Source organism: Pyrgilauda ruficollis, unplaced genomic scaffold, assembly GCF_017590135.1.
Source record: "Pyrgilauda ruficollis isolate IOZ18807 unplaced genomic scaffold, ASM1759013v1 scaffold318, whole genome shotgun sequence".
NCBI lineage: Eukaryota > Metazoa > Chordata > Aves > Passeriformes > Passeridae > Pyrgilauda > Pyrgilauda ruficollis.
The window spans coordinates 53,540-72,274 of NW_024524578.1; the positions used below are offsets into that span (position 1 = coordinate 53,540).

Below are 18,735 nucleotides of genomic sequence, written 5' to 3' on the forward strand. Positions count from 1 at the left end.
TGTGTCAGGACTCTGAGGGGGGCTCTTACTAGCAGGGTGCTCCCTCTCAGCCTGCTCTCTGCAAGAACAAAGCAGCAGCGACAGAGGAGGTGGGAGGGGGGCGCGTGCGGGCAGCCGTGGAGGAATGGTGATGTAGCAGTGGCAGCAAGCGCACGCCACCAACCACATGGCACAGCCGCAAGACAGCGGACAGCAGCAAGCCACCGTCACAGCAGGTCTGGCAAAACGCCTGCAACCCTCTGCATGTGAGCTGTGAAGAAGCGACCCAGAGAGCCTGGGTGGTGGTGAAACCTTGACTAATCAGTTGCTCAAGCCTGGGAATTTTGAACCCCCTATAAAAGAAGGCATCCATCAATAAATCTTGGCTGTTGTTGCATGATCTCAGTGTGTTCAGTCGTGTTCCTGTCTCCAAACTGCGACCCTAACATAACAGTTAACTTGACATTTTGGTTTTGGGCTTGTCACAACTGTGTAATCTCTATCTCTGTTAGGTTTTGAGATGTTAGAAATTGAATTGAATCACACTATCACTTTTAAATCCCAGATCATGTTACCTCTATAGCCAACACTAAAAGAAGGATACTGGCAGGGAAGGAAAATTACATGGTCAGATTTGTAAAAATTTGCTTTCAGCGAAGTCCTGAGAACATGAAAAGCAAAGATAGCTACAACTCTTTAGATGTATAGAAGCATTTATTTCACAATTGCATCTCTGCCATCTAAGTGAATCTTTTAAGTGGTTGCAGAGAATGCTAGAATCTTTATTCAGTGAAAATACAACTGGAAGATTGAGAGGGTCAGAGGGATGTCTTGTCTACTAGTTGCTGAGAAAGTAAAAATAAAGTCTTTCAGCTCATCAACTTCCTCAACTGCCTTCAACATCAGAGCCTACAGCTGTGAACATTGCACTATTGTCCATATATTTTTTTTAGATTAATAATAAATTGTGTCTTTGAAGATGTGAAAGAACTCTTCTACCTTCCACAGGAACCATAAGACTTTCTCAGAAGACAGGAATCAAGTCCAAGACAGTACAAAACCCAAGTAATGAGAAACTTGCCCTTCTGTGAGTGCTTCCATCTTTACTATGTTAGTTTTAAGGGGTTTTAAATTCAGTCAGCTACATGTAATACATGCTGATAAATCTCCAGTTGCAAAAAAATAGATTAAAAGGGAAATCAAGCCACATGAGATCAAGCAGTACAGTTGTTGAACAGACCCAGGTTTGCAGTATCACCTTGTAAATAGTTTAAATATCTCATTGCTCTAAAACAGGAAAAACCTGTGAAAAGGAAATATATTAAAAGCACCAATATACAAAACACACATATTTATCCTCCACTTGAGATTTATCTTTAAATAATCTTGGTATTGTTATCAAACAAGTTATATTTCTTTAAAAAAGAGTCTATGCAGTAGTGGGGGAAAATGTTGGAACCTAATCAACAAGAGGGGAGATTTAATCTGTGAAAGAGATAGTGGCTGAAGGGCAAGCTCTGAGTGATGTCCATGTATTAGAAAAACAATTAAAGTTAGCACTTGATATGCTTTGGGTGGTCTCAGGCTTGGGAGAGGAAGTTAAAGCCTGGGGGAAAGATACATTGCTGAGAAGTGGACACCAGGAATGCAGAATTTATAGCCTACAAGGACATTTTGCAGAAACCAGAGATAAGGAAGAAACTAACAAAAACAATTCAGCAATTGTACTGAAACTCTCCCTATCTGGGAAAAAGATCATAAAAAGACTGAAAATGTGGATCAATTTGCATGAGAAGCAAGAAATCATTAACCAATAGAGGACAGAATTCTAATTAGTAGGAGAACTATGTAACTTGTAGCCAAGGAACACTAATTCTTTTGTTTGCTAAAATGTGTAAATAGTTAGAAGTTTTTATACTTGGTATGTATTATAGGTGGATTGATCCCCCATGTACCTCAGCGCTGAATGAAGCACTGCCAACTTTCTTACTTAACAAACTGGTTGGAGAGTTTATTCCCTGGTTTTTGGTGACAGTATGGCTACTTTTAACTTACATTTTAAAAAGTCTAAGATTTCTCATCTACACTTCCCTATTTAGGGAAAAAACCCAAATTCTTTCCATAACTGTTTACATTTTATAAAAAAAGCTCATCATTATGCTGTTTGGCTTTTGCCTTTTTTCTATGTTCTCTGTATTCTTCACACATATATTTGTAGCTCTGTAGCCTATTGTATTAGTGGCAAGTTTTCCCAGTACTTTTCCATGGCCTTTCCCTAGGCAGAAAGACAAAACAAATTCCAGAGCTCCAAGCCTTGGGGGATACAAAGCCTGTAATAGATAAGTAATGTAATAGTTGGCTCTCACAATTAAGAGATAAATATTATATAGATTTATAGTAATGTTAATGTAAGATGTCATTCCATAGTCCTCTTTCCCCTCCCCTTGTAATAGCCTTGATGGTCGGGGCATTTACGGGGAGGGCAAGCTTGTTACTAAGAGGCATGGCATGGCAACACCTGACCTCCAAGTTACAAGAAAACAGTCTTCACCAATGGACAGTGACGAAGAGTTAACTGACAGACTTTGGGAGGGGCTAGGGTTACATGATGCAACACCGAGGGTATAAAAGGTGGAGCAGCCATTTTGAGAATAAGCCATGTGGCTGTAAAGCCATGGGAGAGGGCAGGCTCTCAGCGCTGTAACGTCTTTCCTTATTCAGTCCTTTGTTGTAATTTTTGTCAAGGTTTAATAAACCTTTTTCTAAAATTCTAGAAGTGAGGCTTGTTTCTCACAAGGCCCCAATCCTATCTTGGTTCTTCCTGGGAATCAAGGCTGAGAACAACTCTTCGAGATACATTTAATGGACAAAGCACAGCTAGTGCTGAGGGGGGGACTCAGGAAAAGGGGTTTCACCTGGGGGGAAGATTGCATCACCACTTGTCCTCCTAATTGGTGCTTTTTATCAACTATGGCAATTTCCTAAAACCTATAAAAATGTGCTGACCCCTGGAGGGGGTGGGGTTTTGTCCTGGTTTAGGGCAAATTTGGGAGAAAACCTCCAAAAGGGCCCCCCCCCAGAAAGCCAACCCACTCAGCCCTTCCCCCCAATCGATTTGGGAAAGAGTTTCCTCGGAGAGAGGTGGAAAAAATCTGTTTATTTAACAGGCAAAGCACTCCTCAGCACACAAAATGAACAATACCAGATGACAAAGCTCATTTGTCGCTCTGAAGAGATGACATATTCAGAAAGTCTCTCCAGTGGGTGGTTGCCCTGTTATCAGTCCCTCCGGCACTGGGAAAGGCTGCAGAGTAGGCCCCGGCAGGCTGCAAAGTGCGAGCTCTCAGTGTTTCCTTGGGTCTCAGTCTGGAGCAGGTTCGAATGGTTCCAAGAAAAGGGAAAGAAAAACAGTCCAGGGAAAACTCAGACTGCCTCAGCTAGCTAAACTAACTAACTAACTAAAAAGCAACAGGAGCGTGGTATTCTGCCCCGTCCATGCCCAGACATCAACAGTGTTCCAGCAGACTGTGGAGGAGGAGTCCAGTACCTGATAACAAAACTCTGTGCTTCTTCTCCCTGCCTTTTCTCTCAGCCAGTCTTGAGGGCACGGAATATAATATCCAGCATAAACAGAACACACGATTGGGGATACAAGCATCATAACAGCACCCTAGGACAGCTTTTGTGGACATAACTGCCCCTGAAGGCCTTCAAATAAAGATCTATTCTTATATTACCTCCTTACTAAAATTACCTCAAGTTTAATTTCCAGGTTGGGAAAAAGGCAACAATCAGTCAGTTTGCACTATACCTTCTGCAGTGGCTCAGCATTGCTATACTTAAACCAGTGCTATTTTCATGCCACTGGGTAAAAAGACTATAAAAGCTTAAGACATCAAGTTGAGAGTCTGAGCTCTACAATGCTATTCAGCACAATACTACAGGTACTTCTGACTCAGAGCAATATTTTCTCACAAGATCATATATAGGCTACACTCAGTATGATCCAAATTTTAAACCAAAACGTATAAAGAATTTTCAATATACATGTAACTGGCACTAGCTATGGTTTATAATTTGCTGATCTTTCAGTATCATTGGCAGTCTTCAGCAATAGCCATGAACTAACAAGGCAAGGAGAAGGCATGTCAGATTGGGCACAAGTCCAAACCCCATTTGCAGCCCTGGTAGCAGCCAGGCATCCTGATGTTGCTGCTGGAGAAGCCTCAGCTCCCACTGTTCATGTTATTCTTGTTTTGGGGTTGAGACATGACCATCTCCACATCTCTCAACCAGGTACTTTTCCAGATCACTACATTCACTTACAGTCAGGTCATTAATGAAATTTCCCAGTTTGACCATTGATCCGAGATTTTCACTGCTGGGGCCAAAGACCCTTCACAGTGGGTGGCTCAAGTTAGCTGACAGGTGCCCCACTTGACTCCCTCCACATACCACACATAGTCAGACCAGGTTTCCTCACTGGCTCCACCCCAGGTTTTCCATAGAAGTCTCAGACCTCTGCTTCCTTTACGTAATTTAATCATGGTGCAGTGACACAATAACAGCTGGCACTGCTGCCTCTTGAGAGGGGCCCTAAACAAAAGAATCCCTAGACTTGTATTATGGTCTGTGCACCCATTCCAGTGGTGGTTTTGGGTCTGGGGTCTTCTCGTTGTTCATTGGCTTCTGCAGGGTCTCTGGGTGATTGACTGGACAGCTGTGGCATTCACATTTTCTGAAAAATCCCTTTGCCCAGGATTTTTCTTCTGGGAAACTGAGAAGTCTCTGACAAAAAGGAAAGCAATCATTATCTCATTGCTTCTCCTGTGTTTTGCTCCTTTGGAATATGTTTGGAGATTGTTTACCAACAGGTGATTGTTTCATTGGTTTCTGGTGAATTGTTTTGACTCAATGGCCAACCAGTGCCAAGCTGTGTCAGGACTCTGAGAGTCACGAGTTTCATTAGTATCTTTTTAGCCTTCTGTAAGATTCCTTTCTGTATTCTTTAGTATAGTATAGTATTCTTTAATATAATATAGTATCATAAAATAATAAATTAGCCTTCTGAGAACATGGAGTCAGATTCATCATTCCTACCTGCCATGAGGGCATCCCTCAAATACAATAGCCAGCACCACAGGGCTGCTTGCCCTTAGTTAGGCAGGTCAGTGCCTGATCACAGCTCATAGCCTGGGGCTCCAACCATTTCCCTCATCCAGGGCACACCCTGCAGCTTACACTGCACCTATACACCAACCTATTGGCCTTAGGTGTATTACTCACAAAGGTGAACACCGAGTGATCTAGTCTGTTTCCTCTTCCTCTAACACACACATCATTCTTGAGTAACAGATAGGATTTCTACACTGCTGCTTCTCTTCTGAACACCTGGGATGGGAACTATCTTGGTGGGAAAGATGGGTGCTAATGTCTTAACAAACTACTAGATGGGTGAGGGTCTTTAGGAGAAATAGGTGTTAATACCTTTGAAATGGGTCTTAATGTCTCTACAAACATCAAGCTGCACAAGTTTGTTACAGAATCCAGACAATTAGACCAGACAGTTTGAACTCCTGAACTTTAGGGTAATAGGACAAATGAGTCCGCGCAAAGTCTATTGCAGAACTCAGCCTGAACTTCTTAACTTTGGGGGGAAATAAAAATATCTGTTCAAGGGAGAATATGTGGTAGGCTGTTTGGGAAGGCTGTAGCTTCCTAGTACCTCAGCCAATGGGGAAAGGAAGAGGGCAATATGCAGCCAGGAGTTTAGGATAAAAGGAGGCTGCACCGTCCAAAACCTCGAGAGAGACCCCTCAGGGCATGCCCTAGTGGAATCTGTCCCTTTATTTGAATAAAGTTGCAGGACTCCTCTGTTTCCTTTGTGGACACTGGCTTTTCATAGTGTGGCTTTTCCCCACAATCTGAACAAGCAACAGGACATGTCATGGTTCAACGCTGGCATAATGCTAGTGCTCTTATGAAAATATACTTTCTCTAGTGGCTGCTGTGAGATGTTATCAGAAATAGAGCAAAGCAGGCTCTAACTTAGGAATAAAGGGAAAAAAAACTTGATTAACTACAATATCTAAAAAGGAACAGACACAGAACTCAGAATAAAAACTCTCTAAATACATTCTTCTTCTGTCTGTGCTGCCTTGAAATTTGATATCATGTGCTGGCAGCACGGCAGGCCAGAAGGAGAAGTGGGGGATGCGGCCCGAGAAGGTGCCTGGCCGCCGTGGGAGTTCTGGGCAGACAGAGGCGAAAATTTTAACCCTTTTCTTGAATAATGGAAACCTTACAAATACTGATCCTCCTCAATCTAAATGAGGAGAGAGAGAGAGATGAAACAGGAGGAAATGGGCAAGTGTGATGAAAGTTAGTGCAAGTGAGAGATGTCAGAAGAGTTGAGAAGAATCCTAGGTGGGAGGAGATGATGGAGTGGCCTTTGGATGGACTCTTTTTCTTGTATGACCATACAGTCCATACCTTCAGTGGCCAAACCAAGTGCCAGTATTCAAATCCAAGCACTGACTGGTTTGACCACAAAATATGTAAGTTATATAATGACAGAATATAAAAACATGTTCATCCCGAACCCATGGTGGAGTCAGATTTGGGTCTGTACCCCTGACACCCAGAGCTCTTCAATAAAAGCACCTGCATATAATCATTCCGTGATTATGTGTTCCTGAATGCTAACAATAGCTGGTAAGAAGATCTGAAGGGTCAACCCGAAGGCAGTGATCTCGCTTGGGATGCAATGTGGCCCCGAAAAGGCACAAGGCTTCAGGAGATGGACAGTTTGGCAGAGGAGAGGAACATGGACAGCCCTGAATTTAATCACTGCAATGCAGTTTGGTACCAAGACCAAATCCCTTTCCCCAGTTCTAAACTGAGGATAAGCATTACTTATTGTGAAAAATGCATATTATATGATTGACTCTTCACAAATATTAAAATGACTACTAAATGTGTTATGTTGGAAAGTTATGCTGTATTAATCTCTTTTAAGTAGCGTGGTAAATATAGTTTTTAGGCTATAGCATAATATTAAAATAGAAACTAGGTGATGTAAGATACTTTTTGTAACTAGCTCAAGGAATGGATAAGATAATCAAGAAATTCTTCGCTTAGAGATAACAGCAACAAGACACCAAGATCCCAAGAGAAGAATTATTGCCTGTTTATCCGGACGACTCAGACTTCGAGGGACCAAGGCAATTGATTTACAATATCAGGGGGGGGAAGTAGACATTAAGCAGAAACACCCTTAGTTTTGAAAAGAATGTTTGAATCACATATGAGATATATGAATATGCAATAGGCTATTGCTTTTAAGGGTTAATCCTTTGTTAGCAAAACGTGCTTTTGTGGCAGAGCAAAAGCACCCAGACATCCATAATTCTTTGCTTTTTATTGTCTTTTATTGTCCTAACTTTGATTGTCCAAATTCTTTTTGCCCTAATTTTTATTACTATTTTTATTACTATTAAACTTCTAAAATTTTAACACAAGTGAATGGTGTTTTTCACACTTATGCACTTTAAAGGGGTGTTATGAGGATAAATTAGCACCTAATTGAACTATGAAAGAGAAAAGCACTATATACTAAATATTAAAACCTGTAATCAAACTGTGTCACTTTATAGATCTAACAGATTAATCTCCTTTCCTTTGACCTCTGGCTTTGTTAACGTCTGTCATGACTTTTTTTAACTAAGTTTAACATCATGTATTTACAGTTAAATACAATAAATATTTACGCTCAGTATATAGATACAGCCATCCATACATACTCCTACTCTTTTACTAAAATTGCTAAATTGCAATCTTAGTAATAAAAGCAGGAATACCATGCACATTTCTTTTGTAAGACTCAACATCCAAATACATTTTGAAAACAAGATAAAAGCCTTTTATATTTATGGTCATAGCAGCTTACACCTTAAATATAATCAAGTCCCAAGTTATAAGAAGCAGCAGCATTTAAAAAAAATTAAGGACTTTGATAATTGCGTTAGGAATTTTAAAAGCAACTACTTTCAAACTGAGCAACCACATTCAAGAACTGGTCTCATATATAAAGAACTTAATCTTGAAAAGTAAATAGAAGCAAATAGGGGGTTTGACTAAAATAGGCAAAGAATAGCCTATATCACAAATTACTTAGAGTACAATAGTAAACTCAATAAGCCAAAATAATGTTCAGTAAGGCGAAGTGCTGGGTCCTGCACGTGTGTCACAACAAGCCTATGCATTGCTACAGACTGGGGGAAGAGTGGCTGGACTTAGGGATGCTGATTGACAGCTAGGTGAATATGAGCTAGCAGTGTGCCCATGTAGCCAAGAAGGCCAATGGCAATCCTGGCCTGTACCAGCAATAGTGTGGCCAGCAGGACCAGGGAAATGATTGTCCCTCTGTACTTGGCACTGGTGAGGCTACACATCAAATCCTGTGTTCAGTTCTGGACCCCTCACTACAAGACAGATATTGAGGTGCTGGAGTGTGTCCAGAGAAGGGCAACGGGGCTGTGGAAGAGTCTGGAGAGTAAGTCCTATCAGGAGCGGCTGAGGGAGCTGGGGGTGGTTAGAGAAAAGGAGGTTCAGGGGGACCTTCTCACTCTCTACCTGACAGGAGGTTTTAGCAAGTTGGGGGTAGGTGTCTTTACCCAGGCAAGTAGCAACAGGACAAGAGGACATGGCCTCAAGCTGTGCCAAGGGAGGTTCAGGTTGGACATCAGAAAGAATTTCTTCATGGAAAGGGTTGTCAAGCATTGGAATGGGCCTAGGGAGGTTGTAGAGTCACCATCCCTGGAGGTGTTCAAGAAACAAGTGGACTTGGCACTTAGTGCTGTGGTCTAGTTGACAAGGTTGAGATCATTGGAAGGTTGGACTTGATGATCTCAGCGGTCTTTGCCAACCTTAATGATTCTGTGATTCTATGATTCTAATTTTTTGTTAATATAACGGCAGAATGTAGCATCTTCAAAGTAAATTGCTTCCTTGGTCCTTATTTCTGAAGTATCACAAGAGTTGTTTTAATCTTCAAATGAAACGATGCCACATTATTTACTCAGCCATGCTGAATTTTTTGAACTTAATTTTATAAAAATCTTAGGAATTTAAGTATACAAGTAAAATGTAGATTAATATTTTTTATTAAATATAACCTCATGGCAGAATCAAGAAGATATGGGAAAACAACTACAACTAAAAGCATGTGTACTATGCAAGATTGAATTATCCAAGCTAGAAACCAATCATGTTGTATGTTGATTTGCAACTGAATAGTAACTGATTTTATAAACTTAATGTCTTCAGAATTATTCTAAATAGTAGTTATATAGAAACAAAGCTGATAACATTACAAAATATTATGCCTTAGACTCCCCAAATGATTCAAAGCTTAGACATAAGTAATTTCATCTTTTGTTTAATTTCATAAATCTTGGGTAAAATATAACAACTGTTTAGTAGTGTACAGCATTAAAGAAAAACAGGAACTACTGTGAAGCAGACAGTACTAATAAGAGAAAATGTAAAGAAAGGACTGGTGTGATGGTTTTGACTGAGTTGATGTTAATTTTTTCCACAGTAGCTCTATGGGTGTATTGGGTTTGCATGAACAGGTTTTGGTAGTGGGGAAGCTACAGAGGTGTCTTATGCCAGAAGCTTCCCCCATGTCCATCAAAGCCAGTTCCAGCCAGCTCCAAGATAAACCCCCTGCTGCCCAAGGCCAAGCCTATCAGTGAAAGCAGTAGCACCCCAGTGATAACATATTTAAGAAAGAAATTACAGCACAGAAGCAATTTGGGCCAGCATAGAGAGGAATGAGAATATGTGAGAGGAAAAACTATGCAGACACCAGGGTCAGTGTAGGAGGGGGAGGAGGTGGTTCGGGTGCCGGAGCTGGCATTCCCTTGCAGCCCACAGTGAAGACCATGGTGAGGCAGCTGTGTCCCTGCAGCCCACAGAGGTCCACAGGGGTGCAGAGATCCACCTGCAGACAGTGGAGGAGCCCCATGCTGGAGGAGGTGGATGTGCCTAAAGGAGGCTGTGATCCCATGGGAAGCCCCTGCTGGAGCAGGGTCCTGGCAGGACCTGTGACCCTGTGGAGGGTGGAGCCCATGCTGGAGCAGGTTTGGTGGCAGGAGATGTGACCCTGTGGGAGACCTACACTGGAGCAGCCTGTTCCTGAAGGACTACACCACATGGAAGGGTCTTACATTGGAGCAGTTTGTGAAGAACTGTACCTTGTCAGAAGGAGTCACATTGGAGAATGTTATGGAAAACTGTTTCCTGTGGGAGGGTGTGCTGGTATGAAAGTAGACTGATGGGAGAAATGAACCCCATTCAATTACCTTAAGAGAGATTTCAGGACAGAGTTACAATTTAATAGAGAGATTACAATAAATGCAATGATACACAGAAAGCTGGCTTCAACCCACAAAGTCAGAGTACAACCTGGCACCCTGTTGGTCAGGGTGATGGTCACAGTCCTATCAAGTGGTGGTTGCAGTTGAAAGCAGTGGTCCTATAGAAGTATTGGTCCTCCTCTGGATATGTCGAGTGGTGGTGGTGGTGGTGTCCCAAATCCCCAAAATCAGAGATTATATATGCTTAGGTTTAGGTGGTAATGGTCAGTACCTGCCCCAGGCTGGGAACTTTCACAATGGAATGATGTAATACAGTGAGTCATTGCAGCTGCCTATTCTGACAGTTCCATTGAGTCCATTATGGCCTATTACCAGAGGTGACCGCCTCAGGATTGTTGTGACTGTGCTGCTGCTTCCCCAAAAAGAGTTATCACAGCTGAGTAATTGATGTGAAGAAAAAGAAACACTACCCTGCCTTGCAGGGTTGCCTCTCTTTTCCTTATCTCATTTAACATCCATCTTGTAGCCTGAGGTGTCAAGTGTGCACTGGGCAGCTACTGTAAATGACCCATCATTAACAGCATGTCAGAAATGAGGTAGAGAGGAGTCGAATATACCTTTTGTTACATCCACATACTGCTAAACTGGCACTCTACTCCTGTAACCAGGACAGAGGGAACGAACCCACATTGGAGCAGGGGAAGAGAGTGAGGAGTCCTCCCCCGAGGAAAAAGCAACGGCAGAAACAACATGTGATGAACTGACCACAACACCATAACGTAAACATCATAAAAATTACAAAGTAATTAGGTTGAAAGGGACTTCAGGAGGTCACACTCCTGAGTGCCACAAAAAATAATATAAAAAAACCAGAGAGGGAATGAAACAAAAGAACAAGCATCAAACTTACCATGGACTTGATTGATTTCTGAATTCTGAGAAAGAATTTCATCTGCTAATTTCTGAGCAGTTGGCAAAACTTCTGTGTGGTGCACTGTGATCAAATACTGAACAAATTTTTGTAGTTGGTCTCTGTTCATTTGAAACAGTGTCTCTGAAATGGGAAGATGCAGTTTGACCTGATCTGGCTTGCGGATCCGGTATAAAGAGAGTGCCACAACATGGGCACAGTAAAATATGTCCTTGTTTCCACAGCTACAGGTCACTGAGGTAATCTTGCAACGATCAAAGCTGATAGCTACATTGCAAACAGTTTCTGGCTCCGAGTGCATTGCAGGGTCTGTCACAGTGCCACTCAAGTGGAAACCTGTGAAGGGAAAAAAAGGAAGGCTTACATTCTTAAATAAAGTACCATATCTCATTTTTGATAACTTTTAATTAATCTAGCAAAAGTCATCATGTATTTCTGAGAAAGAATATATCTCATAGAACTTGCTTTAATTACAAGTATGATGAACCCTGTCTTTCTGTCATACCCTTTTTATATTCAATAAAATCAAAAGGAGCTGGTTTACAAGACCTCTTTGCCATTCCAGCACAACATTCATAAAAATTTGATAGTAAGAAAAAGTTACTTGTAAATGATAGCTGCAGAAGCAGAGTTGCATCCAATTGAGACCAATGTGAAACTCCCAGTAGTTCAGCAAGCTGGCAGCAATTTTCCAAACCTCACACCAGTCTGCACTTACCAGCAAATTTGCCCATTCTCTCAATAAGTAAGAGGAAAGTAGTGCACTCTAGTGGCACAAACCCTGGTCCTAATCTCAACTCTGCCACTGATTCACTGACACAAGTCACTTAACCTCATTGCTTTCACTTCTCCCACCACTGAGCTGATGCTAAAGCTCATCATCAATCCAAGCAATCTGGTAGGGCAGCTATGTTGGTGTAACTCTTGGGAAATGGAAACTGCTGCAGTTACCAATACACAGGATATCAGATTCATAATAGTCAGTGAGACATACACACACTGTTTCAGAAGTGTGCATCTCCACTTAGCATGATATAGCATAAGGCAAAATAACTGGTTTTTCTTATATTTTAAGAAGATATGGTATACCATAAGAAAGACCTTTACTTCAGCCACTACTCTACAGAGCATCCTGTTGAACCAAGGTCTCAAATGGTGTTCTCTGAAGATCAGACCTGAACGCATCTCTGTTTTCCCAATGTTAAGGCCCAGCTTTGGCTCTCAATACTTTATCACTGCAGAATTTGGGTGTTTCTTTTGGATTTTATGTAAACATAACATTGATTTTTGGTTCAGGCATTAAGTCAGAGGTATAGCTACAAAGCAATACAAACAAATTACATATTATCAGTATTAAACTTGAACAGACTGCATACATAAAATCTGGAATGTATATTACAAGTAAGGTGTTATACATTACTATTTATAATAGAAATTATATAAAGCCACACTCCCTCAAAGTCCAAAACTGATTCAGTATTCTTGTATTTCAAGAAAAGTGTGTTGTAAGAAGCAGTATCACATGAAAATTAGGTAGTAAAAAAGAAATACATACATAGTTATAGTCCAAAATATTGCATCTCAAATTGTTTTTAAGAAACTCTTTAATCTACTGGAAATGAAGAGGGAAATCTAATTTTTTCCATTTGTTTATGCTGTGCATTTCAGATCAGGTTGTGCAGTCAGTATCACTGTCTGGATTTTGTTCAGCTGCAGAAATTTGATACTCTACCAGAAGTCATAGACACAGACTTGATTTTTGCAAGATAATGTTTATCAGTTAAAGTAGTTAGAGTTGGAGAGGCAGTAAGCTGTAAAGTGCACAGATACAAGGGAGGGGGGAGGAGGATGAAGAACCCCAGGCATACTTTGCATTCTTGCTCTTGGCTCCACTCAACACATACAGAGAAGGGGAAGGGAATTGCCCCTTGAATAATGAGCTCCTCCCTCTGACTTTCCCTTTGGTTTTTAAGTAATCATAGCATGCTCCCGTGAGTGCCCTCTCTCAAAAAAGAGGCATTGTTAAAACTTATCCAGCTCTATTTCAGGTTAATTTCCAGTAGAGATGTATTGGTGGTCTCAAGGAAATTGTATAGGAGATATATTTTTTTAATATCACTTTCCTATTAAGTATATATCAAAGTCTCTCATTTATGACCTGAGAAAAAGTGTAACACTTGAACACTCAAAAAGGGCCTGATCCTACTCCTTCCTGCTCTCAGTAAGTAGCTGAATTGGGTCTGGTTGAGCTGGAGTTAATTTTCTCATAGCAGCCCACCCAGTGCTGTGCTTTGCAATGATAGCCAGGAAGGTGTTGATAACACACCGGTGTTTTGGCTACTGCTGACCAGTGCTGGGACAGCATCAGTGCTGTCTCTCCAACATTCCATCCCATCAATAGGATGGGCGTGGCCAAGACCCTTGGAGGGCACACAAGTAGGCCAGCTGATCCAAATTAGCCAAAGGGATATTCCATACCATATGACGTTAGCTCAGATATATAAGCTAAGGGAGAGAGGAAGAAGGGGGGGAATTAGTGAGTTTTCAATGTTTGCTTTCTGGAGGAACTGTTACGCGTGCCGAAGCCCTGCTTCCCAGGAAATGACCGGACATTGCTTGCTGATGGGAAATAGGGGATAAATATTTTTTTTTCCCTTTTGCTTGTGTGCATGCAATCTTTCACTTTTGCTTTAGCAAACTGCCTTATCTCAATGTACTAGTAAAAGCCCCCCTCTAATGGCCATCACTGATGATGACTGAAGGGGACTGGAGGATTCTTCCCTGGCAGAACTTCTGCTTACAGCTAAGATGGGAAATGAGGAGGTAAATGAGGAGGTAGAATTCTTAGTAGATATGGGAGATAGTTACTTGGTGCTAAATACAGTAAAAGGAAACTTGAGTAATGATTCTATAACAATTATTGGTGCAACAAGGAATCACGAAACTCAGCCTGTAGCAGTGGGGGTTTTGGGGGTTTTTTGAGGCTGTTTGAAGCTCCTTTGCAGTAAGTTTTGGGTATGTTTGGTCTCTGGTTGTATGGTTGGGATGGCGGTTTGGGGATGTTTGGTCTGTGTCTAGCCTCCTGTCTAGCCTGTGGCAGTTGGAGTGATTTCTCTCTGTCTGTCCCCAAAGATCCTGCCCCTAGCCTGGAGGGTTCCCTGTCAGTTATAGTCTTTTCTCTTTACTATTGGTTTGTCTTTCCTGCCTTAGCTTCTGACCTTCCCCCCCCCCCCAATTTCCCACGCTCTCTTACATAAAAACAGCGGTTTTCTCTGCCCCTCCACTCTCTGCCACTGCCTTCCCCTTCGAGCTGCTGGCTCCTGCGCACTGCCGGACCCCACGCGGTGCAGGCACTCCCTCCGCAGCCGGCGCCCCTCTCTGCCCTGGGAAAGGACATCGCCCCGCTCCTGCCGGAGCCACTGCCGCCCCCCATGCAGCCGCGGTTCCTGCTGGGAGAGAGGGATCGCTCACCAGTGCTGTAATAAACATACCGGCTTTACAACTTTTACAAAGTTGTGGAGTTAGTTTTTTTTTTTTTTTTTTTGCAAATCAGTGCCCAGGAGATCCAGAAGAGCAGAGCCTGTAAAGATTAAATTGAAACCTGGAGTGGGACCAGTAAGGCAAAATTAATACCCTTTGAAAATAGAAAGTCGCAAGGGGTTATTATCCCTTGTGGAAAAATTTATAAAATACGGTCTATTGAAGGAATGCAAATCCAAATTTAATAAACCTAATTTGCCATTTAAGAAGGCAAATGGAAAGGATTCCTGGTTGGTACAGGATCTTAGAGCCATAAATTAGATAGAAGAAGATATACATCTGGTAGTAACAAAATGTTATACCTTGCTAACAACCTTAAGTGAAAAATTAAAATGGTTTACAGTGTTAGACTTGAAAGATGCCTTTTTCTGTATCCCTTTGAGTACTGAAAGTCAAGAGCTTTTTGCTTTTGAATGGGAAAAGCCTAACACAGGAAGAAGAACCCAACTGACTTGGACAGTTCTACCGCAGGGGTTTAAAAATAGCCCCACCATAATCAGAAATCAATTGGCAAAAGAAGTGGAGTGTAGCCATGATATTTTATGAAAAATCCTTTGCTAGGATTTTTCCCTCCTGGGAAGCTGAGGAGCCTCAGGAGAGAAATGTAAACAATAACTATCTGCTGCTGTGGAATGCAACAGGTGCATCTTCCATTGGTCCATGTAGATTGTTTTCAATTGATGACCAATCACAGCCACCTGTGTCGAGGCTGTGAGCAGTCACAAAATTTTGTTATGCATTCTATTCTTGTTCTTTCTAGCCTTCTGATGATGTTTTTCTCTCTATTCTTTTAGTATAGTTTTAATGTAGTATTTTAATATATGTCATAATATAATAAACCAGCCTTCTGAAAACATGGAGTCAAGCCTCGCGTCTCAACACATGGGGTGTTTCCAACAGTGGAGGAATGGAAAAATCAGAACCCTGCTGGAGTCTTGTTACAGTATGTAGATGACATTCTGATAGCCACTGAAACTGAACATCAATGTTGGGATCAGACTGCAGCATTGTTAAATTTTCTGGGACTAAGTGGATAAAGAGTATCCAAAGACAAAGCACAAATAGTCCAGACCACAGTAACCTATTTGGGATTCGAAATCCTCCAAGGACAAAGGAGGCTGGGACAGGAAGGAAAAAAGCAATTTTCCAGCTCCCACAGCCACAAATGGTAAGAGAATTGTGTGCCTTTCTCAGGATGATCAGATGGTGTTGCCTGTGGATCAGCAGTTATGGGCTGCTGGTAAAGCCACTGTATGAGCTCTTGAAGAAAGCTCAGAAGGACTTTATAGTCTGGACTGATGATCCACAGGCTGCCTTTTTACAACTCAAGTGAGCCCTTATGCGTGCCCTTGCTTTGGGGCTCCCAGACCCCATGTGCCTGTTTGAACTATTTACTGATGAAAGAAAACACACAACACTGGGAGTGCTGTCACAATTCCTCAGGGACCAGAGGTGGGCTGTGGCCTACTTTTCAAAGCAACTAGATCATTTCAGCCAAGGCTGGCCTAGTTGTCTGAGGACAGTAGCAGCTACTGTTCTCTTGATCCAGGAAGCTCAAAAACTGACTTTGGGACAAAGCATGATTGTTTATGTATCACATATGGTGTAGTCGGTACTTGAGCAAAAAGGGGGCCACTGGCTATCTCCTAGCCAGATGCTAAAATATCAAGTAGTCTTGCTGGAGCAAGATCATGTGACACTCAAAATGACTTCTATTGTTAACCCTGCTATGTTCTTACTTGCCCAACAAGTAGAAGGAACCCCAGAGTATGATTGCTTACAGACTACAGAGGAAGTGTGTTCCAGCAGACCTGACTTAGGAGACTGACTCTTGGAAAGAACTGATTGGGAATTGTTCACCGATGGGAGCAGCTTTGTCCAAAATGGAAAACAATTATGTGGATATGCAGTGACTACACACCATGAGGTAAACAAATAGGGGGCATTCCTCTCCAATGTTTTGGACCAGAAAACAGAACTAATTGCACTCACTTGAGCATTGGAACTGAGTAAAGGAAAATGAGTTAACATTTGGACTGATTCAAAATACGCCCTTGGAGTGGTACATGTACACGCAGGGCCATCTGAAAAGAAGGAGGCCTTTTGACATCTCAAGGCACATTGATCAAAAATGGAAAACATATCTTGGATTTACTTGAAAGTATCCAGAAACCAGCAGAAGTTGCCATCATGCATTGCAGAGCACACCAAGCAGGTAAGACCAAACTGGAATTGGGGAATCATTTAGCCAATAAGGCTGCCAAAGAGGCTGCAGAAAAAGGCACATTAGAAAACAAAGTTTTATCTTTAATACCCCTGCCAGAGTTACCTCTCCAAGTAGAGAAACCAGAGTATAGTGTTAGGGACTGTCAATTAACTGAAACCTTAGAAGCAAAATTTCATCCACAAGGCTGGGCAGTTACCCCAACCAGGTAAATAGTAATCCCTGAACAGATCCTGTGTGAAATAGTGGATCACGAACACAAAGCCACTAATTGGAGTACTGAAAAACTTTTCAAACATTTGCAAAAATCTATAATTAGGTCTAAAATGGCTCAGATTGTACAGTCAAGAATCCAACACTGTATAGTTTGTAAAAGAAACAACCCTAACACAGCTAACAAAGTAGCGCTAGGAGCCATAAAATCCAGAAATATTCCGGGTGAATACTGACAGATTGATTTTACTTAATTCCCCAGCTCATAGGGGCTTATTTTGCTGGTGCCCTGTGGCTGAATTCTAATTAGAAGTAGTGCAACAGGTAAGGCTTGGACCCATGCCAAGGACTTTTCCTGACATATTTTACCCAATTGCAATTTGACTGTATAATTCACTTACTCTACTTTGCCACTAGCTTGTGGCCTATAAGGAGTATGAAGATCCCAAGCTATTCCCAAGGCTTTCCTAACCTGTTGTACCACTTCTGCAATAAAGTGGAAACCTATATTGGATGATCAGCATGCTACAATAAAGAATGCCTGCTTTCTAACACTCAGAACCGTGTTAGAAAGTTTCTATCTGGCTGATTTTGGTATAAAAACATCAGGACATCTAGGAAGAGATACACCATAGAGATGGGCTTGTGATCAAGGGGTGGACCTGACCATGGAGGCTATCACACAGGTTATTCACAAATGTGAAACATGCTGCAAAATTAAAGGAGCTACGTGAGCGAAATCTCCCTGGAATAGAGGGCAGTGGATGGGTTTCTGATATGGTGAGGCCTGGCAAATTGACTACATTGGACCACTGCCATGAATACACCATGGCAAGAGCTGCATACTCACCATGCAACTACTGGTTGTCTGGAAACATACACAGTAAACCACGCTACTGCTCAAAACACCATCTTAGGCCTTAAGAGACACATTTTGTGGTGACATGGTACCCCAGAGAGAACTGAGTCAGACAATGGGACTAATTTTCAAAATAACTTTATACACTCTTGGGCAAAGAAACATGGAATTGAGTGGATACATCACAACCCTTATCACCCACAAGTCTCTGGAAAGACTGGGAGGTATAATGGGCTGCTGAAGACTATGTTAAGAGCATTAGGCAATGGGGCATGGAAGCATTGGGATGCAAATTTAGCAGAAGCCACTTGGCTGCTTAACACCAGAGGATCTGCTAACTGCCCTGGTACAGCCCAAAAACCCCCCTACACACTGTGGGGGAAGATAAGGTCCCCATACTACACATAGGGAAGTGTCTGGAGAAGTCAGTGTGGATTTCTCCTCCCACGGGAAAAGGCAAACCTATTTGTTTGATTGTCTTTGCCCAAGGACCAGGGTGTACTTGGTGGGTAATGCTGAAGGATGGGGAGACCTGGTGTGTGCCTTGAGAAGATTTAACCTTGTGGGAAAATAATCTGTGGTGTGAGATGTATGTTGCACAAAGTAA

General features: G+C 41.9%; 1 protein-coding gene across 1 annotated transcript in view; it reads right to left on the bottom strand.

Annotated features, from left to right (window-relative positions):
- The window catches only part of LOC121357164 (zinc finger SWIM domain-containing protein 6-like), a gene marked incomplete at its 3' end in the record, with an annotated part of 64,756 nt that extends 50,138 nt beyond the window's left edge, over positions 1-14,618 (bottom strand). Inside the window, exons 1-2 of the mRNA XM_041474222.1 lie at positions 14,546-14,618; positions 11,272-11,628 (exon numbers count right to left, since the gene is read on the bottom strand). Coding sequence (XP_041330156.1) covers positions 11,272-11,593 — 322 coding nt within the window. The remainder of the gene's footprint in view (positions 1-11,271; positions 11,629-14,545) is intronic.
- Between the last annotated feature and the right edge of the window lie 4,117 nt (positions 14,619-18,735).